Here is a 25,450-nt window from a genome sequence, read left to right on the forward strand (position 1 = left end):
CAAGTAAGGAAAGTCTAAAGTCGGGCGGGGCCGACTATATTATACCCTGCACCACTTTGTAGATCTAAATTTTCGATACCATATCACATCCGTCAAATGTGTTGGGTGCTATATATAAAGGTTTGTCCCAAATACATACATTTAAATATCACTCGATTTGGACAGAATTTGATAGACTTTTACAAAATCTATAGACTCAAAATTTAAGTTGGCTAATGCACTAGGGTGGAACACAATTTTAGTAAAAAACAAGTAAGGAAAGTCTAAAGTCGGGCGGGGCCGACTATATTATACCCTGCACAACTTTGTAGATCTAAATTTTCGATACCATATCACATCCGTCAAATGTGTTGGGTGCTATATATAAAGGTTTGTCCCAAATACATACATTTAAATATCACTCCATTTGGACAGAATTTAATAGACTTTTAAAAAATCTATAGACTCAAAATTTAAGTTGGCTAATGCACTAGGGTGGAACACTATTTTAGTAAAAAATAAATCTGAAGCAACTTTAAGGAAACTTCGCAAAAGTTTATTTATAATTTATCGCTCGATATATATGTATTAGAAGTTTAGGAAAATTAGAGTCATTTTTACAACTTTTCGACTAAGCAGTGGCGATTTAACAAGGAAAATGTTGGTATTTTGACCATTTTTGCCGAAATCAGAAAAACATGTATATGGGAGATATATCTAAATCTGAACCGATGTCAACCAAATTTGGCACGCATAGCTACAATGCTAATTCTACTCCCTGTGCAAAATTTCAACTAAATCGGAGTTAAAAATTGGCCTCTGTGTCCATATGAATGTAAATCGGGCGAAAGCTATATATGGGAGATATATCCGAATCTGAACCGATTTCAACCAAATTTGGCACGCATAGTTACAATGCTAATTTTACTCCCTATGCAAAATTTCAACTAAATCGGAGCAAAAAATTGGCCTCGGTGGTCATATGAGTGTAAATCGGGCGAAAGCTATATATGTGAGCTATATCTAAATCTGAACCGATGTCAACCAAATTTGGCACGCATAGCTACAATGCTAATTCTACTCCCTGTGCAAATTTCAACTAAATCGGAGTTAAAAATTGGCCTCTGTGTCCATATGAATGTAAATCGGGCGAAAGCTATATATGGGAGATATATCCAAATCTGAACCGATTTCAACCAAATTTGGCACGCATAGTTACAATGCTAATTCTACTCCCTATGCAAAATTTCAACTAAATCGGATGCAAAAATTGGCCTCTGTGAGCAAATGAGTGTAAATCGGGCGAAAGCTATATATGAGAGCTATATCTAAATCTGAACCGATTTGGCTGATATTTTGCAAGTTTTTCGAGACTCATAAAATATTCGGATGTACGGAATTTGAGGAAGATCGGTTGATATACACGCCAATTTTGACCAGATCGGTGGAAATTATATATGGCAGCTATATTTAAATCTGAACCGATTTTTTCCAAAATCAATAAGGATCGTCTCTGAGCCGAAACAGGACCCTATACCAAATTTTAGGACAATCGGACTAAAACTGCGAGCTGTACTTTGCACACAAAAATACACCAACAGACAGACGGACATCGCTAAATCGACTCAGAATTTAATTCTAAGCCGATCCGTATACTAAAAGGTTGGTCTATGATTACTCCTTCTTGGCGTTACATACAAATGCACAAACTTATTATACCCTGTACCACAGTAGTGGTGAAGGGTATAAAAATATATATTTGAAAAACTAACTATTCTCTTTCATTGATAGGCTAAGAAGTTTCCGAACCGCCCTCGTGACATCGAACATTGCCTTCTGAGAAATAAATAAACCACGTGGAAGTGAGAAAGATGTGAGGAAAGTTAGCTCATATATTGGCTCATTACAATTTCTATACCTTAATTCGAGAAATCGTTTCTTGGTCTTAGAAAACCCGTATTTGCTATACTTTTGGCACCACTACACATTGAATTGAGAAATCTCTCGTTATTATTATTGTTTTTTTGTGTAAGATAGTGCTCTTTGGAGTGATCATATTCCTCCTATGGGCAGTTGCCGACGGAAAGTTATCTTAAAATTTCTTAACATTATTTTCTAAATTGTGAGTTAGTCCATATGAGGTCTATGCCAGATAAAAAAGGCCAGGCTAATTACCCATATAAGCGACTTTAGTTATTGATGAGTATATACATAATTATGGACCAATTTTAGCACCGTAGTCAGAATGCATATAGCAACATCACGTACCATAACATATTTCAACCGGATAGCACGTAACATAATTGTACCCGATTGTATAAAATCTGCTCCTGCACACCCAAAGAAAAACTACTTTCCTTTATAAGAAATTCCCCTTTCTCATTTTCTTGTAGAGCGGATAAACTCGACTTTATTGTAAATGATTCAACTATTGTCTGTAAACTATTTTGTTTGTAAATAATTTTTTTAGTGTTATAAAGAAAAACTTTGCTTGTCTGAAATTTCGTTCCTCAGAAAGGAAAACTCAGTGCAGATATCTCAGCAATTCAAATCTGTACATGGTTTTATATGGAGCTATACTTAATATAGTGGTCCATCCATTTTAATGTGGTGGAGCGAACATAAGATTCGGCCTGGTCGAACTTTCAGCCGTATATACATTTTTTTATACGTTTAATTCTTTTTATAAGCTAAACTACATAGTGGTCAGGATATAATAACTTTGATCTGCCAAAAAATGAGCCTACCAGAAATATTGACTTAAGACCCCATTAAATATATACCGATCGACCCAGAATCACCTCCTGAGTTGATTCAGCCCTTGGTGTCAGTCCGTCCATGCATTTGTTGTTCGCAGGATTTCGGTCGCAATTATTATTGTGATGAAATTTGGTACATGGCGTTCCCTTGCCATAAGGACGAACGCTATTGAATTTATATCGCCCGATTTGGGGTCAGATTGCTAATTCAACAACTTTCAGATGTGCAAAATCGAAATCTGTTCAGATTTAGATATAGTTCTCATATATATATGTATAGCCCGATTTTCCCAATTTGGACCATAAACCCCTTATTTGTTAAACGAGCTTACTCAAAGCTGGCAAAATCTAATCTTTTATAGTACTAACTATAACTGCAAAGAATTATCCAAATCGGTTCAAATTTAGATAAAGCACCCATATATATGTATCGCCCGATTTTCCAAAAAAGGGCCATAGTAGCCTTATTTATTATTATTTTATTTTTAACTTTTTTTATTATTAACTTTGTCATTCCGTTTGTAACACATCGAAATATTGCTTTAAGACCCCACAAAGTATATATATTCTGGGTCGTGGTGAAATTGTGAGTCGATCTGAGCATGTCCGTCCGTCCGTCTGTCTGTTGAAATTACGCTAACTTCCGAACGAAACAAGCTATCGCCTTGAAACTTGGCACAAGTAGTTGTTATTCGTGTAGGTCGGATGGTATTGCAAATGGGTCATATCGGTCCACTTTTACGTATAGCCCCCATATAAACGGACCCCCAAATTTGGCCTGGGAATCCTCTATAAGAAGCAAATTTTATCCGATCCGGCTGAATTTGGTACATGGTGTTAGTATATAGTCTTTAACAACCATGCAAAAATTGGTCCATATCGGGCCATAATTACATATAGCCCCCATATAAACCGATCCCCCGATTTGGCTTGCGGAGCCTCTAAGAGAAGTAAATTTCATCCGTTCCGGCTGAAATCTAATACATGGTGTAAGTATATGGTCTCTAATGACCATGCAAAAATTGGTCAACATCGGTCCATACACTGAAAAAAAGCATACCCGGTTCCAAAGATTTTGTCTTTACTTTAAAAAATTTGGTATTGATTCCGAGCCAAAGAAGCGGAGAATACAAGTAAGGATACTTTTAAGACACAATTCTCTTTTAAAATCGGGTTTTGTGTACTTGCTTCCAGGAAGCAAACTTTAATTTTTCGCTTTTTCAGCTTTTTTTCTTCATATGCTATCAAAGTCCTTTAAAAACAAGTTAACGACGACTTTATTTTCCAAATTAAGACTCGACTTCTAGTAGAAATTATGCTATGTTTCAAGTAAAAAAAACTCTTTAAAATTAAGTGTTGAAAACCATGTCCTTTATTTGAACGATTTTTGCTTTGTAGTCAAGATGCAAAAAAAACAACAAATTTAAAGACAATTTCATTAAATTTAAAGATTTTTTCTAAATTATTAAAGTCAAGTTGACCTTAGCCCAAACATTTTTTCTTTCATGTTATGATATTCATTTTTAAATCAAATCACTTAATTAATTATAAGGAAAATACCACTTCATTGAAAAGTTTATCGACTGTGGTCAAAGAAAAAAACTTTATACTAGAGAAATGCGTCTTCTATGCTAAGCAAAATTTGAATTCGTATTTTAAAGACATGAAATCTTTGACCTCACGACAATATTTTTTTCAGTGTAATTATATATAGCCGCCATATAAACCTATCCTCATATTTGACCTCCGGAGCCCCTTGGAAGAGCAAAATTCATCCGATTCGGTTGAAATTTGGTACCTGATGTTAGTATATTGTATCCAACAACCATGCAGGAATTTCTTCATATCAGTCCATAATTATATATAGCCCCCATATAAACCGGTACGATTCCAAAAAATAGTAAGAATGAACTACTGGTCATGATTTAGAGCCAATGAATTTCTTTTTATACCCTCCATCATAGGATGGGGGTATATTAACTTTGTCATTCCGTTTGTAACACATCGAAATATTGCTCTAAGACCCCATAAAGTATATATATTCTGGGTCGTGGTGAAATTCTGAGTCGATCTAAGCATGTCCGTCCGTCTGTTGAAATCACGCTAACTTCCGAACGAAACAAGCTATCGAATGGTATTGAAAATGGGCCATATCGGTCCACTTTTACGTATAGCCCCCATATAAAGGGACCCTCAGATTTGGCTTGTGGAGCCTCTAACAGAAGCATATGCCATCCGATGCGGCTGAAATTTAGTATATGGTGTTGGTATATGGTCTTTAACAGCCATGCAAAAATTGGTCCACATCGGTCCATAATTATATATAGCCCCCATATAAACCGATCCCCAGATTTGGCTTGCGGAGCCTCAAAGAGAAGAAAATTTCATTCGATCCGGCTGAAATTTGGTACATGATGTTGGTATAGGGTCTCTAACAACCATGCAAAAATTGGTCCATATCGGTCCTTAATTATATATAGCCCCCATATAAACCGTTCCCCAGATTTGGCTTGTGGAGCCTCTAAGAGAAGCATATTTCATCCGATCCGGCTGAAATTTGGTACATGGTGTTGGTATATGGTCTCTAACAATCATGCAAAAATTGGTCCACATCGGTCCATAATTATATATAGCCCACTTTTAAACCGATCCCCAGATTTGGCTTGCGGAGCCTCAAAGAGAAGCAAAATTCATCCGATCCGGTTCAAATTAGGCACGTGGTGTTAGTATATGGTCGCCAACAACCATACCAAAATTGGTCCAATCACACAAAAATTGGTCCATATCATAATCATGGTTGCCACTAGAGCCAAAAATAATCTACCAAAATTTTATTTCTATAGAAAATTTTGTCAAAATTTTATTTCTAGAGAAAATTTTGTGAAAATTTTATTCGGTTCATAATAAAATTTTCATCATTGTCAAAATTTTATTTCTAAAGAAAATTTTGTCAAAATTTTATTTCTATAGAAAATTTTTTCAAATTTTATTCGGTTCATAATCATGGTTGCCACTCGAGCCAAAAATAATCTACCAAGATTTTATTTCTATAGGAAATTTTGTCAAAAGTTTATTTCTATAAAAAATTTTGTTAAAATTTTATTTCTGTAGAAATTTTTGTCAAAATGGTATTTGTATAGAAAATTTTGTCATTACAACCAAGAATGTATCATATCTGTCAAAGTCTTCACCGAAAAAAAGTAAACTGTTTTATAGAAAGAATGAGGTAGTTCGTGAGAAAATTTAACTAGATTTTACTCCACATATTGGGATTTCCACAAAGCGTTGTTAAAACCAGGGCTGTGGTGTCGAGCCAATTTTGCTCAACTCCGACTCCAGCATTTTTCAAAATTTTAACAAAATGGTTGTAATTTTTATTTCTATAGAAAATTTTGTTAAAATTTTATTTCTGTAGAAAATATTGTCAAAATTTTATGTCTACTTTGTCAAACTGAATTATATGCGTATTGGATCGATCTTTTTTGATTTAATATATACCACGTATGGACTTACATACAATTTAGAAGATGGTGTTAGGAGGTTTTAAGATACCTTGCCATCGGCAAGCGTTACCGCAACTGAAGTAATTCGATTGTGGATGGCAGTGTTTAGATGAAGTTTCTACGCAATCCATGATGGATGGTACATAAGCTTCGGCCTGGCCGAACTTACGGCCGTATATACATGTTATTGATAATTTTTTCAAACTTTTATTTCTATAAAAAATTTTGCCAAATTTTATTTCTATAAAAATTTTGCAAAATTTTACTTACTAGACAAAAATTGTTCCAAAATTGTATGCTCACTGATACTCACTGCTAAGTCGAAAACTTGTAGAAATGACTCAAATTTTCAAATTTTTCAATGAATGAATCATAAATGCATTTTTGCGAAATTGTCTAAACAATTATAAATATTTCCCAAATATTGCCCGAGATTTTGTAGAAGTCTGATTTGAGATTTTATCAAAATGTAGATCTAAATACAAAGTTGTGCAGAGTATATTATAATCGGCCCGCCCGATTTTAGACTTTCCTTGCATTCTTATTTTTTGTTAAAATTGTGTTACGTCCCATAACGTTAGATTTAAATTTTCAGTACATAGATTTTGTAGAAGTATATACAATTTTTTTAAATCGATTCGTATTCAAATTTATGCATATGGGAATATAAACCTTTATGTAGCTCGCAACAAATTTAAAGGATTTGAGATAGTATCAATAATTTTGGTCCACAAATACATATACTGATGGTATCTTCTCATATTATGATGGGAATTTATATCATTATTTTATTTATTAAACATTGCCCTAAATTTGAAATATAGAGTTCAATTGGCATCTAATGTGAAATTAAGACCTTTTTTTGCACACATAAATAAATACGATACTTTATATCGATCCACTTACGGTACCCCCACAATAGAACTACAAATTAGTGGTATTAAAATGAGATTTAATTATATTACCCGGAGTCGACTCCGGAGTCGAGCTGATGAAAAATGCTGGAGTCAGTGTTGAGCAAAATTGGCTCGACTCCACAGCCCTGGTTTTAACAACGCTTTGTGGAAATCTCAGTATGTGGAGTAAAATCTAGTTAAATTTTCTCACGAACTACCTCATTCTTTCTACAAAACAGTTTACTTTTTTTCGGTGAAGACTTTGACAGATATGATACATTCTTGGTTGTAATGATTACTTTGGATCACGGTTGCCACAGTTGGTAGAATTCTACCAAAAATGGTAGATTTTTTACGGTTTGGTAGATTTTACAAAATATTCCTCTTCACAAATTTTCTATAGAAATAAAATTTTAACAAAATGTTCTATAGAAATAAAAGTTTGAAAAAATTCTCTATTGAAATAAAATTTTTCAAAATAAGATATTTTTGTTTGGTAGCCTTTTCGTAAAATTTTCTCCAACTTTTGATAGATTTTTTTTGGCAATCGTCCTTGGGGTATTTTTATTCTTAAGTATCGAAATTGTAGATAATTTTCTTTGCAAAACTTTTGGTTCTTAACTATGATTCTATTCTATAGCAGAAACATACCTTTTAGTTAGTAGATTTAAAGTCAACAAAGATTCCTTGTAGTCTTCGGTGTAAACATTAATGTCCATAATGTTTTTCATAGAATATGATGACTTGCCAAAATGGAAAGTATAATTTGCAGATGCAACATGCTCATATTCAAAAGTGGCTTCGGATTTCTCATCCAAATAGGCTTTGTATTGCTTTGTACCATGTTCCATAATAACCACATGGCCAGGATCTTCTACATGTGTCTCATTCCAGTAGGTTACTTTAGCCTTCAGCTGATATGTTGCATTATTGAGTTGTACAATAGATAATCTGTCCACTGAAATACGATATAATTGTGTATGCAAGACAATTTCAAAGCTATTCGTTTGCGTTACTCCAGTATTTTCCTCTTTCAACTCGGCTGTTATGAGAATGTAGCGTTTTTTGCTAAATCGTTTTGGATCGAATTTAAATTCCACATCAATCGTATTAGTAATACTGTATATTTCTTCCATTATGGCTCCAACAGATAGATCAGTTTTGAGATATGTTTTAAGTGTTCCCTTTACATATCGATCGTAGGTGTATTTACCATAAACCTTGACTCGAATGACGCCATCTTCCAATACAGCATGCCTGCTTCCTTCAATGTACACAGCGAATTCGGGCAACTCGTAATGGTCAACGGTTATTGTTTTGACATCCGTAGTTCCATATTGACCCCCTATTGTTACCAATATCATCCATACACCCAATGGTGGATATTGGGCAATTGAAAAATTTCCTTCGTAAATTCCTTTATGTAGATGAATATTTGAGAATTTGTTGATGCTGTTGCTATTGCCATCCTGGAAAGAAAGGAAACATGTAGGGTTGCACTGGAAAAAATGTTGTCGTAAGCCAAAAGATTTCATATCCTTACAATGCGAATGCTATTTTTGCGTAACATAGCAGATGCATACACACAAAAAAAAATAATACATTTATTTTATGAATAGTGTTCAGAAAAATTTTCCAAACACGGGTTTCATAAATTATATGGAAACAATTCATAAAATAAAAAATACAGGTTTTCATTGAATACGAATGTATACATAATAAGAGTGGAATTAGTAATATTATAAATGAAGTATACATATTTTTGTTATTGAAAAGTATGTACTTTTACATTATATATACTAAAAACGTCATGCATTACATGTAACTTTTCTTTTAGATTTTTCCCCTGATTCTCAATGCTTGTATAATTGGTCAAAATGTATGAACCCATTTATTAAAACCCGCATTAAAGTCCAACCAGCAAAGAACATAATTTTATAATATTTTATATTATTTATAAACATGAGCACCAACGCTTCAAGTTAATCGTGTCTGTTCTGGTACACACATGTACAATTTTCGTGTGGTGTCACACTTAAAAGGTGTTCTGGCCAACATTATACAAAGTCATAGACCTGAAAAATGTACACGAACATTTCTTTTGTGTAGGCTTAGTGTACAGCCATCGTATGCAAAGTTAGAAGTTTTTATAACAAATAAATAACAGATTCTGAAACTTTAATATGTTTTTTATAAATATTTGCGAATTTTATTGGGAAAGTCACTTATATATGGCAAAAACCACGATTTTATTTTATTTATTTTATTTTATTTATTAATCCACAAAGTAATACAAAAGCCCTAGGGCCAAAAAAACGTATTACATAGCAAAACAAAATACCTGAATTATAGAAAATAATTAAATTCAAAAACTTAAAATCTAGATTACCTAAATTACAAAAAAAAAATTACTTAACCATAGTATATTCTCTATTCAACCGTCGAACGGAACGGACGTGTTTTTCAATAGCGGATAAACTCATCGTAATAGGTACCTACTACGAATTTCAAGTGTGGTGGGATATTAAGCCACCATGCAGCGAAATTCCAAGTCATCCACTGGGTTGCTAACTTCAGGGCCCAGTGAACGGGTATCGACTGGAGTTATAAATCTGGGCAATGACCAAGAGTTAGGCCCAATTAGTCGACCTGTAGACGGGTCGACAGGTGGCGACACTCTGACAAGTCGAACTTTTTCTAAGGTAACGGCATCAAAAGGAGGTAATCCCTCACGAAAGAGATTCAAGGAACGCAGAAATGCTTTGTTTATCCTAAAGAAGTTAGGATCAGTCGACCCAAGCACGCTGTCGGCTAAACAAAGCGATTCCTTAAAATGGGCTCAAGGAATTCTTGAGACTGGAAAAAGGGAACGATCGCCGGATGAGCTGCCATCCTCCAAAAGGGATCAAAGATCGTTTGCCTCAGTTGCTAAAGATAGCCTTGTGATGGCTATCATTAATAAAGGAGCATTGGACGGTATGGTTCCAAAGCAAAAATGGGGGGAAATTGAGAATGTTCTGTCTGTCGTCTACTCACAGGTGCTGGAAAAGTTTCCCGGCCCAGATCCTCAACACCAAGAGGCTGGTTGGTATCAAGGACGATTTAAGCTAGTCGCATTTGAGGACCAGAGGTCTATAGAATGTTTTAAAGCTGCTCTGATACTAATTGGTGAAGTTTGGGAAGGAGCTGCTCTAGAGTTAGTCGAGAAGAAAGACATACCGGCTAGAACTAGAGCACATGCCTGGATACCTGCAAACCCTTCTGACCCTGAATCTATTTTAAATAGACTGAAACGATGCAATCCAGATCTTCCAACAGCTGATTGGAAGGTTGGCCGTTTGGATGAAGTGGATGGACCAAGACGGCATGCAGTGTTTATATTGAACACTCAGTCTTTGCCACATCTGGCTTTCATTATACCCAAATGAAGGTGTATAAAAACGATCAGCTAAAGGATTCAGAAATGGACAAGCCTCTGTCTGAATCAGAAGTAAGCGGATCCTCTTGCGAAGTCGAGGGAGATACCAAAGTTGAAGACATGGATAGATACCGTATGCGTGAGGAGGCTTCTATTGCCTCAGAACTCACCAAAGTCGAACCTATGGTTATTGCGAGAGTCACCGATATCTCTGAAGAGGACATTCTTGATGACTCGATCGAAGCGGCTGATGTGACGGTTGTTGAAAATCTCGATGGTCCTACGGATCCTCCAGATAAATCTTCATCATTGTAAGGCTGCATGTGCTGCCTTAAAAGTTCTCCTGATGAAAGGGGACATAGACATAGTTCTTATTCAAGAACCATATGTTTATAGAAACAAAATATGTGAATTAAGTACTCCGGGGTTCAAACTATTGCAGTATACTGGTAATGATGTAATTCGAGCCTGTATAATTGCTAAAAACGAGCTTAACTTGTTTCTGCTTCCTTCAATGTGCAATGCAGACACTGTCGTTGCCAATTTAGAAATAGCCAAATGCAAATATTGGGTATCTTCGATCTATATGGGACATGACAGGGAGATGCCTCCATGTGCCGTTAAGACCTTAGTTGAGGAGTCACTGAAAACAAAGACGAAACTCATAATGGGATGCGATGCGAATGCGCATCATAGTATATGGGGAAGTAGTGATACTAATGCAAGGGGAGAGTCGCTAATAGAGTTTATTTTGCGTACTAATCTGGTAGTTTGCAACAAGGGAGATGCCCCAACCTTTGTCACTAAAAACAGGCAAGAGGTTTTGGACATCACCTTGGCCTCGCAAGAACTGAATGAAATGATATCTGAGTGGCATGTTTTAAGTGAACACAGCTTCTCAGATCATCGCTACATCAGTTTCAAATTTGATGTTCATATCACCAAGACCATATTTTCGCCAAATGTTAGGAAAGCTGACTGGAATAGGTATAGGGAATCGTTCAATATGATGATACCGGAAATAACAGAGACAAATATGAGAAATGTGCAAGATATCGAACACGCAGTGGAGCGGATTACTAAGGCCTTCAACATCTCACTGAAAGCTGCATGCCCTAGAGGAAAGCCAAGGGGGAAACATCGACCACCATGGTGGTCTACGGAATTAAGTAATATGAGGAAATCCTGCAGGAAGCTCTTTAACAAGGCAAAGTCCACCAGAGCCCCTGAGGACTGGGACGCTTATAAGAGGAATCTGAGAGGATACAAGCGAGAACTGAGAAAGGCTCAGCATAACTCTTGGAATGACTACTGCAGCAGTATTGAGAATACGTCCGAGGCTTCCAGACTACGGAAGGTTCTAGCATCCACCAACTCCGCTCCAGGTTTCATTAAAACATCGGAGGGAAATTGGACAACGTCTAGTGAGGAGACGCTGGAGGTACTATTGGACACACATTTTCCTGGAAATCAGACGGTTGAACCATGTACTGGCGGTGCCACAGTTGCTCAGCGGTCGTTTCCTGTCGAGGAAATTGTATCGGAAACTAGAATAAAATGGGCGCTAAATAGCTTTGGACCATTCAAATCCCCCGGACCTGATGGAATTACTCCGGCGGAGTTACAAGCTGTAACTGACAAAATTATCCCCTGGTTGTCAGTGATATATAAAGGATGTATCAACTTATCATATATCCCAGGAAAGTGGAGGGAAACAAAAGTCGTTTTCATACCTAAAGCGGGAAAAGCCTCTCACTCGAGGGCGAAGGATTTCCGACCAATCAGCTTATCCTCATTCCTACTTAAGACTCTGGAGAGGATGATAGATATTTATCTTAGAACTAGCATCGATTCAAGGTTGTTCTCGAAACGACAGCATGCATACTCGAAGGGCAGGTCTACTGAGACCGCACTACATGAACTAGTCAGCTTTATTGAAAGCTCACTATCTGTCAAAGAATACACGATCGTGGCGTTTCTAAACATCGAAGGGGCGTTCAATAATGTCCATCCGAGCTCGATATTAAATGGACTGACAACTCTGAATGTTGATCCATGTATACTCAGGCTGTTAGACGAACTGCTAATGAAGAGACGTATTTCAGCCACACTAGGACAAGCAAACATACAAAGGTATGTGAACAGAGGCACTCCCCAAGGAGGAGTTCTATCACCTCTTCTTTGGAATGTTGCTATAAATAGCCTTCTGGTTACTCTAGAAAAAGAATGGATAAAAGTGGTGGCATACGCAGATGATGTGACTCTGGCAGTCAGGGGAAAATTCCCATCCACAATCAGAGATATTATTCAGAGGGCCCTCCGGATGACTGAGAAATGGGCGAAAGACAATGGTCTTGGGGTAAATCCTGCAAAGACAGAATTAGTCATGTACTGCAACGATCGCAAAACTCCCACGGTTAGGCCTATTTCCTTAGGGGGTATTGAAATTCCCTTTGGTGAATGTGCAAAATACCTTGGCGTTATTTTGGACAGGAAGCTGAACTTTAAGCTTAATATTGAAGAAAGGGCGAGAAAGGCAACTGTAGCTTTGTACTCGTGCAAAAAGGCAATAGGAAAAAAGTGGGGACTGAAACCAAAAATTGTGCATAATGCTATATGGTGTTGTGGTCTGGTGGCCGGCACTTCAGAAACCGACTTGTTTAGATAAAGTTCAGCGTATGGCGTGTTTGTGTATTTCAGGCGCATTCAGCAAGACAGGAACAAATTCCCTTAATGTCGTGCTGCATCTATTGCCTTTAGACATTTTGGCCAAACAGTCAGCTGCAACAACGGCTGTGCGGTTGCGCGAACTATCGCTGTGGTCGGAAAAAGGTTACGGTCACAGTTCTGTCCTCAAAATAATGCCAGATGTGCCTAACGTAGTGGATTACACTTTGGCGAGTCCACTTTTCGACAAAAAGTTTGAGACTCTAATCCCCAACAGTGAGGCGTGGTGCACACAGACCCCGGGGAATAAAGAATATATAGATTTCTACACTGATGGCTCCAAATTGGATGGACAAGTGGGGTTCGGAGTATATTCTAATGATCTGGAACTTCGAATAGCGAAAAGATTACCTAATCACTGTAGTGTTTTTCAGGCTGAAATATTAGCAATAAGAGAGGTGGCGAATTGGCTGAGAAGTAATGTTCCAAAAAATGTGGGCATTAATATATACTCAGACAGTCAACCTGCAATAAAATCCTTGGACTCTGTGTTCCTCAACTCGAAAACGGCCATCGACTGCCGCAAATCTCTCAATGAGATGGCTGAGCAGTACAATATTCACCTAATATGGGTGCCTGGCCATAGGAACATACCGGGGAACTGCGAAGCGGATGAGTTGGCAAGGCTAGGGACTACCTTACATATTCCAGGGGAACTAGAATTTGTTGGTATGCCCCTAGCTACCTGCAAGCTCATGCTGCGTGAGAAGGCTGTTATGATGGCAAATGTTCGATGGGAGAATTGCAAGGGTTGTAACGACACCAAGCAAATATGGCCCCATTTCAACTTAAACCGCACACTAGATATGCTAATGTTCTCGAGACGTCAGATATCACTCCTGATATCTGCTATAACGGGTCGCTGCCTGATAGGCGATTTTGCAAAAACTATTGGCGCGAAGTATAATGACTATTGTATGAGCTGTCATGATGCGGAGGAAAAAGAATCAATTAAACACCTCTTGTGTGAGTGTCCTGCATTTTGTGTAAAGCGCAAGCAACTTTTAGGAGCATATAGCTTCAGATTACTGGCGGATCTGGAAAACGTTAACTTAAGCAGTCTGCTACTGTTTTTGGAACAATCTGGTTGGTTCAACAAAGAAAAATAATCAAGAAGGTTCAGCGGTTAAAACTAGAAGTGCCCATATGTAATAGGTACTTTTAGTTAATGTGGTATCACAATGGACTGAATAGTCTAAGTGAGCCTGAATCTTAATCGGGCTGCCACTTTAACCTAACCATAGTATATTTGGCTCCCCAGCCATTTATAAATACATTTAAAAAATGAACACTAAAATATGCCCAATTATCCATGTTAAAGCAACACAAAAATAGAGAATCATTCAGTATCACCCGAAAAATGCTGCAAAAGCTTACGTCTAAAAGCATTATTAGAGTGTGTAAAAGTCTGTAATTCAATAGGCAAATAATTCCAACAACGTGCCACACGAATCAGAAAAGATCTATCGAAGGTACTACACCTACTCAGAGGAATATCAATATGATTAACCCTTGCAGACCGAATAAAAGAAAATGCATTACACTGTGGTAAAACTACTCCGCACTTAAGCGTCCTATAGAAAAGATACACTGCGCGAATCTTAACGAAATCCCTGAAAGAACATCCTAACAATTCTCTTACATAACCCGATATATGTTCCCTTCTCCTAACGCCAAAGACAAAATTCGCCACAGAATTAACAATACGTCCAAGTAAGTCAATATTGTTAGATGTAGTGCCCGAATAGACCTCGAGTCCATATAGTACCTGCGGCATGAGTAGCGACCAAGCTATACGATACTTAGTACCAAGTGGCAAATAAATGTTAGTAGAATAAATCCTTCGTAGAATACTCAAGACCTTACGCTGGACAGATTCTATGTGGGACAAAAAGCGTAGCTGCTCATCTAGAATAACTCCAAGACAACTAAATTGACTAACAAATTCGATAGCAGTCCCATCAATAAATAATCCATAATTGAAATAACGACTCGAAGAGCAAAATGCGATAGCTTTAGATTTGACCGGATTAATGGCCAACGCATTCACTGCCGACCATTGAAAAATCCGATCGAGGCAAGATTGTATATTATCACGCAATAAATCAGGGCAATTCCGTGCAGAACTAAAATGTAAAAATTTTAAAAATCCATCTAAAATTTGAACCGAAATTTCCTCTGATTGGTGTATAAATTTTGGGGTTGTGTTAATCAGCTGATTTTCAGTGTGTTCGAAAGTATAATGTTGCCACAATTTTTAAAAGTTAACACAAAAAAGTTTTAAGCAAAATTATCTTTGATTCTTGTGAATACTATCCGCTTTCCTAAACAAATCAAAGGTCTTTTTGAAAATATAAAGTAATTAAATTATAACTTTTACAAAATCAATGGGCTAAGAAAAGTGAATTTTACCAAATTTATTGCATGGAAACAAATCAAAGGTCTTTTTGAAAATATAAGGTAATTAAATTATAACTTTTACAAAATCAATGGGCTAAGAAAAGTGAATTTTACCAAATTTATTGCATGAAAAATATGGCATCTTCAATTCTGCAAAGTGTTCTTGGTGCACAAATCACTGAGCAAATTAAAAAAAAAAACTAACGCCGCCAATATCTTTCTGCACATGGAGGCCGCCACGATAGAAAATTTGTTTGCAATATTATTGTAAATATTTAAGCAATACAAATGAGAAAAACCTTAACAGAATTGTTAATTATGCCCACTATAATTAAATTTCCTTTAATGTATGGATGTTAAAACTGTTTGACCAAAACCAAAATAAAAACTTCTCCGCCGTCAAAAACTAAAACGAGAACGACACGGCGATCGTTTGTTCATGAGTAACATTGAGGAGGGATAGAAAAAAAAAAACAAATCAAAACAAAGGTAGTAATCCATTGTCGCCTTCTTATTTGTTCTTGATAAATTGCTCTTGTCCTTACGTTATTCACTGCTAACAAAAATCCGACAGGCATTTTATGGCTTTGAATTACGCACTTACATTTAATTTTTTATGTTTATACCGGCATAATATGCTTTGTTTATAATTTCTGTCTGCAAATAATATGGCTTGCAAATAATCAGCTGTCACATTTTTCGATTAAAAGTCCGCAAAAAGTGTTCACACGTGTGACTCAGAACAACTAACTTTGTGTGTGGTGTGTAGAAAGTGTATATTTAGTGTGGTGCACAATGCGGTGTGGCCCAGAACAGGCATGAATATTGTTTTTTCGTAAATTTTTTTAAAGCAACAAGTATATACGGCCGTAAGTTCGGCCAGCCCGAAGCTTATGTACTCTCCACTATGGATTGCGTTGAAACTTCTTCTAAACACTGCCATCCACAATCGAAGTACTTAAGTTGCGGTAACGCTTGCCGATGGCAAGGTATCTTAAAACCTCCTAACATCATCTTCTAAATTGTATGTAAGTCCATACGTGGTATATATTAAATCAAAAAAGATCGATCAAATACGTATGTAATTCAGTTTGACAAACTAGACATAAAATTTTGACAAAATTTTCTACAGAAATAAAATTTTAACAAAATTTTCTATAGAAATAAAATTTTCTACAGAAATAAAAATGTTGACAAAATTTTCTATAGAAAGAAAATTTTGACAAAAATTTCTACAGAAATAAAATTTTAACAAAATTTTCTATAAAAATAAAATTTTGACAAAATTTCCTATAGAAATAAAATCTTGGTAGATTATTTTTGGCTCGAGTGACAACCATGATTATGAATCGAATAAAATTTGAACAAAATTTTCTATAGAAATAAAATTTTGACAAAATTTTCTATAGAAATAACATTTTGTAAAACGTAAAAGTGGACCGATATGGCCCATTTTCAATACCATCCGACCTACATCAATAACAACTACATGTGCCAAGTGTCAAGTCGATAGCTTGTTTTGTTCGGACGGACGGACGGACGGACATGCTTAGATCGACTCAGAATTTCACCACGACCCAGAATATATATTCTTTATGGGGTCTTAGAGCAATATTTCGATGTGTTACAAACGGAATGACAAAGTTAATATACCCCCATCCTATGGTGGAGGGTATAATAAATAATCTTCGAATCGCGACGGCGACTCAAACTATATTTATTGGAAAACTCAAACACATCAAACACACGCGTTGCTTCAAAACGTTATGTTTCTTTTTTCGTCTGATATTATATGCTTGTATTGTATACATATGAGAGTAACTCTATGTTGTGGCTCTCTAACGCTAAGAGAAAACCAGTATTTTTTGATGTATTAAGTAAACTTTCATTAATTTTATGAAACCGTCCCTATATATTATTAAAAAATTCATAATTTCATAACAAGTATTTACGAAAACAATATATTATGTAAGTGTACACATTTTTTATGAAAAAGACCATAAATTTATAAAAATGTACAAATTTATGTACAAATTCATGTTTTATTTTTTTTTTGTGTGTATCTCTAATTCAAAGATTTTTGATTTGAGCATAAGTACACTTGAAGGCGATATAAGACGGTTTGTCCTTACACAGAAAAATTTGATTCTGACTAAACCATGAAATTAATTCATTGATCGAATTCACTTTTCATTTGAAACAGCTTTAATCACGAAAATAATAGTGTAGATCATAAAAATAATTAGAAATATGAAATATACACTTGATTAGAAATTTAACCCTTTGACGACGAATGGGAGGGACATACAGTGACTCACACGTCTAACCGGACGCGTGTAACTTCAAATTAAAATTTATAATAGATTTGGAAAACTAGAGATAATATATTATTATTATACACAGCCTCAATATTATCGAGCATGTTTGTTTGGCATGCAATTGGACGAAAACTTTACCAAATGAGGCATTCCAATGTCCAGGATCTCAAGTCATCTATTTTGGAAGCATGGTTCAATATGGATTCTCAAATTTGCAAAAATCTTGTGTCTTCAATACCAAAGAGGCTAGAAACTGTAATATTTGCTAAAGGATATGCGACAAAATACGCTTCCGGTTAGATATGTGGAATGAATTTCATATGTTTTGTTACATTTTTTAAATTTATATATTAAGAGTGGCCGTTTCGTGGTTTTTACTTTATAATAGAATAATAAACAAAATTTCCTTTAGTTTGATTTATCATTTTACCCATAAATCTCTATATATACCCTTCCCCACTACTGTGGTACAGGGTATAATAAGTTTGTGCATTTGTATGTAACGCCAAGAAATAGTGGTCATAGACCCACTTTTAGTATACCGATCGGCTTAGAATTAAATTCTGAGTCGATTTAGCGATGTCCGTCTGTCTGTATGTCCGTCCGTCTGTCTTTATATGTAATTTTGTGGACAAAGTACAGCTCGCAATTTAAGTCCGATCGTCCTCAAATTTGGCATAGGGCCGTTTCTTGGGACAGAGACAATCGCTATTGGTTTTGGAAAAAATCGGTTCAGATTTAAATATAGCTGCCATATATATTTATCCCCGATGTGGTCATAGTTAGCGTGTTTATCAACCGATTTTCTTGAAATACCGTACATCCAAATATTTTATGAATCTCGAAAATTTTGCAAAATATCAGCCAAATCGTTTCAGATTTAAATATAGCTCCCATATATATCTTGCGTCCGATTTAGACTCATATGACCACAGAGGCCAAAGTTTACTACCGATCTTCGGTAAATTTGATTGAAATCGGTTCAAATTTAGATATAGCTCCCATATATATCTTTCGTCCGATTTGAACTTATATGGCCACAAAAGCCAGAGTTTTGCCGTGATTTGCTTCAAATTTTGCACAAGAGGTACGTTTAATAGTATCGTTAAGTGTGTCAAATTTTGTTAAAATCGGTTCAGATTTAGATATAGCCCACATATATATCTTTCGCCCGATTTGGACTTATATGGTCTCAAAATCCAGAGTTTTGCCCTGACTTACTTCAAATTTTGCACAAGCGGTACTTTTAACGATACTATTGTATGTGCCAAATATGTCCAAAATCGATTCAGATTTAGATATAGCTCCATATATAACCTTCGTCCGATTTGAACTTATATGGCCTTAAAATCCAGGGTTTTGCCGTGATTTGCTTCAAATTTCGCACAAGGAGTACGTTTAGTAGTATAGGTAAAAAAAAATATTTTAAACCGAAAAAATTAAAATTCTTTTTTTTTTTTAACATCAGCGGATTGTAGTGATATCGGCCTTTTATTACCGAGTATTGTAATTGGTACAAAAAGTAATCGTCGTCGTCACCGTCGCCACTTCACAGAAATACCATATGAATGACAAGACGACTTAAAAGTGACAGACGACAAAAAGCGACGGCGAGAGCTACTTCAGGAATAAGGGTGAATATATGGAAGGAGTCTATTTCTTATGCTTATTTCAGTTGTGCGTGCTTTTGTGAATTTAATACAAACGGTTTTAATGACATTTTTATCAAGTTCAAAAATTCGGCACTTGTCGCTAGACTTTTCTAGGAATACCCCAAATAACAATATTAATTAAAAAATAATCAATATCACTTTCATAACAATCAAATTCTATATTTGGCAATAAAGTTCAGTTTCTTTAAACTTAATACTGTTCAAATTGAAAAAAGCACCAAAAGCATGAAAATGAAAATGCCAGAAAGCACCAAGTTAGTGCCTGTTTTGAAAAGGCACCAAAAAGGTAATTTGGTGCTTTTTAGAAATCAACAAGTATATACGGCCGTAAGTTCGACCAGGTCGAAGCTTATGTACCCTCCACCATGGATTGCGTAGAAACTTCTTCTAAACACTGTCATCCACACTGAAAAAAAAGCATGCCCGGTTCCAAAGATTTTGTCTTTACTTTAAAAACTTTCGCATTGATTCCGAGCCAAAGAAGCGGAAAATACAAGTAAGGATATTTTTAAGACACAATTCCCTTTTAAATTTGTGTTTTGTGTACTTGCTTCCGGAAGCAAATTTTAATTTTTCGCTTGCTCAGCTTTTTTTTCTTCATATGCTATCAAAGTCCTATAAAAACGAGTTAACGATAACTTTATTTTCCAAATTAAGGCTCGACTTCTAGTAGAAATTATGCTATGTTTCAAGTAAAAAACTTCTTTAAAATAAAGTTTTGAAAAACATGTCCTATATTTGAACGATTTTTTGATTTGTTGTCAAGATGCAAAAAGACTGCACATTTAAAGACAATTTCATTAAATTTAAAGAATTTCTCTGAATAATTAGCCCAAACATTTTTTCTTTCATGTTATGATACCCATTTTTAAGTGAAATCACTTAATTATAAGGACAATACGACTTCATTGAAAAGATTATCGACTTTTGGACAAGGAAAAAAAATTATATTAGAGAAATGCGTCTTCTATGCTAAGCAAAATTTGCATTCGTATTTTAAAGACATGAAATCCTTGACCTAACGACAATATTTTTTCAGTGCACAATCGAATTACTTAAGTTGCGGTAACGCTTGCCGATGGCAAGGTATATTAAAACCTCCTAACACCGTCTTCTAAATTGTATGTAAGTCCTTACGTGGTATATATTAAATCAAAAAAGATCGATCAAATACGTATATAACAGGTTGGCTGATAAGTCCCCGGTCTGACACATAGATGGCGTCGCTAGTATTAAATGCATATTATTTTTATATAGTACCAACCTTCAAATGATACGTGTCAAAATTTGACGTCTGTAAGTCAATTAGTTTGTGAGATAGAGCGTCTTTTGTGAAGCAACTTTTGTTATTCTGAAAAAAAAAATGAATTTCGTGTTTTGATAAAATACTGTTTTCTAAAGGGAAAAATACGGTGGAGCAAAAACTTGGCTTGATATGGAAATCAACAATAACTGGTTGGTATGCAAAATTCAAGCATGGTGAAACGAGCACGGAGGACGGTGAACGCAGTGGACGCCCGAAAGAGGTGGTTACCGACGAAAACATCAAAAAAATCCACAAAATGATTTTGAATGACCGTAAACTGAAGTTGATCGAGATAGCAGAGGCCTTAAAGATATCAAAGGAACGTGTTGGTCATATCATTCATCAATATTTGGATATGCGGAAGCTCTGTGCAAAATGGGTGCCGCGCGAGATCACATTTGACCAAAATCAACAACGTGTTGATGATTCTGAGAGGTGTTTGCAGCTGTGAACTCGTAATACACCCGAGTTTTTCCGTCGATATGTGACAATGGATGAAACATGGCTCCATCACTACACTCCTGAGTACAACCGACAGTCGGCTGAGTGGACAGCGACCGGTGAACCGTCTCCGAAGCGTGGAAAGACTCAAAAGTCCGCTGGCAAAGTAATGGTCTCTGTTTTTTGGGATGCGCATGGAATAATTTTTATCGATTATCTTGAGAAGGGAAAAACCATCAACAGTGACTACTATATGGCGTTATTGGAGCGTTTGAAGGTCGAAATCACCGCAAAACGGCCCCATATGAAGAAGAAAAAGTGTTGTTCCACCAAGACAACGCACCGTGCCACAAGTCATTGAGAACGATGTCAAAAATTCATGAATTGGGCTTCGAATTGCTTCCCCACCCACCGTATTCTCCAGATCTGGCCCCAGCCACTTTTTCTTGTTCTCAGACCTCAAAAGGTCGTTATAATCGTTGTATCGCTCTTGAAGGGAACTATATTGAATAATAAAAACGAATTTTGACAAAGAAATGTGTTTTTCTTTGTTAGACCGGGGACTTATCAGCCAATCTGTTAATTCAGTTTGACAAAATTTTCTATAGACATAAAATTTTGACAATATTTTCTATTGACATAAAATTTTGACAAAATTTTCTATAGCAATGAAATTTTGACAAAATTTTCTATAGAAATAAAATTTAAACAAAATTTTCTATAGAAATAAAATTTTGACAAAATTTTCTATAGAAAGAAAATTTGACAAAATTTTCTATAGAAATAAAATTTTGAGAAAATTTTCTATAGAAATAAAATTTTAACAAAAATTTTCTATAGAAATAAAATTTTAACAAACTTTTCCATAGAAATAAAATTTTGACAAAACTTTCTATAGAAATAAAATTTTGGTACATTTTTTTGGCTCGAGTGGCAACCATGATTATGAACTGATATGGACCAATTTTTGTGTGATTGGAGATCGGCTATATATAACTATAGACCGATATGGAGACCATATACCAACACTATGTACCAAATTTCAGCCGGATCGGATGAAATTTGCTTCTCTTTGAGGCTCCGCAAGCCAAATATGGGGATCGGTTTATGTGGGGGCTATATATAATTATGGACCGATGTGGACCAATTTTTGCATGGTTGTTAGAGACCATATACCAACAACATGTACCAAATTTCAGCCGGATCGGATGAAATTTGGTTCTCTTTGAAGCTCCGCAAGCCAAATCTGGGGATCGGTTTATATGGGGCTATATATAATTGTTGACCGATGTGGACTAATTTTTGCGTGGTTGTTAGAGACCATATACCAACACCATGTACCAAATTTCAGCAGGATCGGATGAAATTTGCTTTTCATAGTGGCTCAGCAAGCTAAATCTGAGGGTCCGTTTATATGGGGGCTATACGTAAAAGAGGACCGATATGGCCCATTTGCAATACCATCCGACCTACATAAATAACAACTACTTGTGCCAAGTTTCAAGTGGATAGCTTGTTTCGTTCGGAAGTTAGCGTGATTTCAACAGACGGACGGACGGACATGCTTAGATCGACTTTATGGGGTCTTAGAGCAATATTTCGATGTGTTACAAACGGAATGACAAAGTTAATATACCCCCCACCCTATGGTGGATGGTATAAAAATTGCGTTTCAAAATCTTGAACGGACGGTTACAAAACGAAAGGGAAACGTTCACGAAAAATCGAAACGAAATGTTCACGGTTACGTCCACGATGTCATGAACGACTTTCGTGTTCTTTGGCAATAAAAAGTCTTAAAAGATTCATTAGACATTCTTATGACAATCCAGTCGGTGGTGCAACGTGCTAAGGTGACTGTTAACGCGTATGGAGTAGGGGTGTGCACGTGAGTAATATTTTGCTCAGCTCACGCACACTTATGACGGAAAAATCTTACTCACGCTCACTGACACTCACGAAACGAAAATTTGTACTCTCGCGCGAAATGTCGTGACTCACAAAAAACGTGACTTACCAAAAATATCATGAGTCACGAAAAATGTCATGCCTCACGAATAATTTTATGACTAAGTTACTTTAGGGACGTGTTTGAAAACATGAACATGATTAAAATCGAGAGCGTTATTAAACTATTAACATCACTAAAATGAATTCATCTCGTAAGCGTTTTATGTCCTTGAACGGTATTTGTTCGTGAGCGTATTTTTTCGAGATTGGTTACTCACGCACTCTCACGAAGAAATTATTTTCGTTACTCACGTACGACTTTTGGTTTGTTAATTACGCACACTCACGCCGTTGCCATCAGCGTACTGTTGTGCAACTCTGAAGTGGAATGAAAGAATAGAATAAAAAAAGTTTGCAAAATTGGAAATTGTTTAAAATGGATACCGAAGAGATTGGTTGTTATGTTTCTTGTTATCCCTTCTTAACGATACGATTCATTGTAAAAAGTGAATATAGAATCCCTCTACAGGTTCGAGTCGGAGTAGCGGATTTTTTTTTATAAATTCGTAACCATTACGTTTTCGTAACCATTTTATCGTTGTCAAATTGACACCATCTATTCACCGTTTGATACCACATGCGTGTTGATTCACTTTCATGAACGGATCATTTTGAAATGTGTATGCCGTTCATGATATTTTCTATGGGTAAAGAGGCTCCGCAAGCCTATTATGGACCGATATGAACCAATTTTCCATGGTTTCCCATGGGGGTCGGTTTTTATGGGGGCTATACCTAAAAGTGGTCCGACATGGCTCATTCGAAATTCCATCCGACCTACATCAATAACAGCTAATTGTGCCAATTTTCAAATTGTTTGAAAATTTTAGCATAATATCAACAGCGGACGGTCGGTCGATCCAGAATATATATTCCCTATGGGGTTTAAAATGTCTATGTGTTACAAACGGAATGATAAAGTTAATTTGCCCCCACCCTATTGTAATTGTTGTTGTTAAAATAAAATCAACTTTAGGAACACCCTTTTGCGAGTGCTTCTAAAGTTGTGCCTTTAGAACAACTTCAATTCGTTTTTACTAGGTAATTTATAAAAGTATGATGAAAAGAAATATTTTTCATTTTCAAAAACGAAAAAAATTGTTATCAACCTTCAAAATTCTTACCAAAATTTCAACATTTATGGTCTCATTGGTTTGAAAAGGCCTGGTGTCCTCATCGAATATAATCACACGAAAATTTACCAAATCGCCAGGTTTATAAATGATTGCATCGGTTTGTATATGAACATTTGGTGCTGCGTATGGATTTGCGATAAGTTTACTACTATTTTGAAATTCTATGCCTCCTTTGCCTACGACTTCTAGATAGTAACTGGTCTCCTCCAGTTCAGTTACATTAAATTGGACAATTTCCGTTTCATAGGATCGAAGAGAGATTTCTTGGGAAACATTGAACAATGGTCCATTTATGCTGATTTTTATAGAACTTGGTCCATTCGATTCGTGTATTGCTACTGCGACAGTATATTTGCGATTTGTGTTTATGATACCCGGAGCAATTATGGTATAATGGCTGCAATGGAAAAATTATGACAAGAAAATTGGATTTTCACTTTAGAATTCCACTGTAGTTTCGATATTGTACCTTTCGCCGGAGACTGGATCCCACATATAAATTGTTAAAAATGTCAATATGCAAATGCATTTCATTTCGCTACTTTTCTATATTTCTTATTTTATTTTATTTGATTTATTTTAATGCAAAATTCTTCAACCGCTCGCTTTCATAGAATCCAGAGATATGAAGTGGAAATTGCCTCTGTTGTATTGCCTTACTGGGAGGCTAACATTTTAAACCGCAATTTTTTTTTGATTCACCACGAGCATGCGGTAAAAATTCATGTTGGGTAATATTCATTATTGTTCCAAATCTAAAAGTAATAATTTATAACAACAACAAAAAAATCATTGAAAACTATTTTCAGTTTTAAAGTAGCGATAAGCAATTTTATAAGAATATGGACTTTACTATTTTTACTTTAAAGTCTGATACGCACGTC

The 25,450-nt window shown here is 35.8% G+C and overlaps 1 protein-coding gene across 1 annotated transcript in view; it reads right to left on the minus strand.

The window, feature by feature from the left end:
• LOC142225045 (thioester-containing protein 1 allele S3-like) overlaps positions 1 to 25,191 on the minus strand; it is a 108,239-nt gene extending 83,048 nt beyond the window's left edge. Inside the window, exons 1-3 of the mRNA XM_075294821.1 lie at positions 25,036 to 25,191; positions 24,555 to 24,963; positions 7,789 to 8,606 (exon numbers count right to left, since the gene is read on the minus strand). Coding sequence (XP_075150936.1) covers positions 7,789 to 8,606; positions 24,555 to 24,963; positions 25,036 to 25,100 — 1,292 coding nt within the window. The 5' untranslated portion in view covers positions 25,101 to 25,191. The remainder of the gene's footprint in view (positions 1 to 7,788; positions 8,607 to 24,554; positions 24,964 to 25,035) is intronic.
• Positions 25,192 to 25,450: the final 259 nt, after the last annotated feature.

This window comes from Haematobia irritans, chromosome 2 (assembly GCF_050003625.1).
Source record: "Haematobia irritans isolate KBUSLIRL chromosome 2, ASM5000362v1, whole genome shotgun sequence".
In the NCBI taxonomy this organism is placed as follows: domain Eukaryota; kingdom Metazoa; phylum Arthropoda; class Insecta; order Diptera; family Muscidae; genus Haematobia; species Haematobia irritans.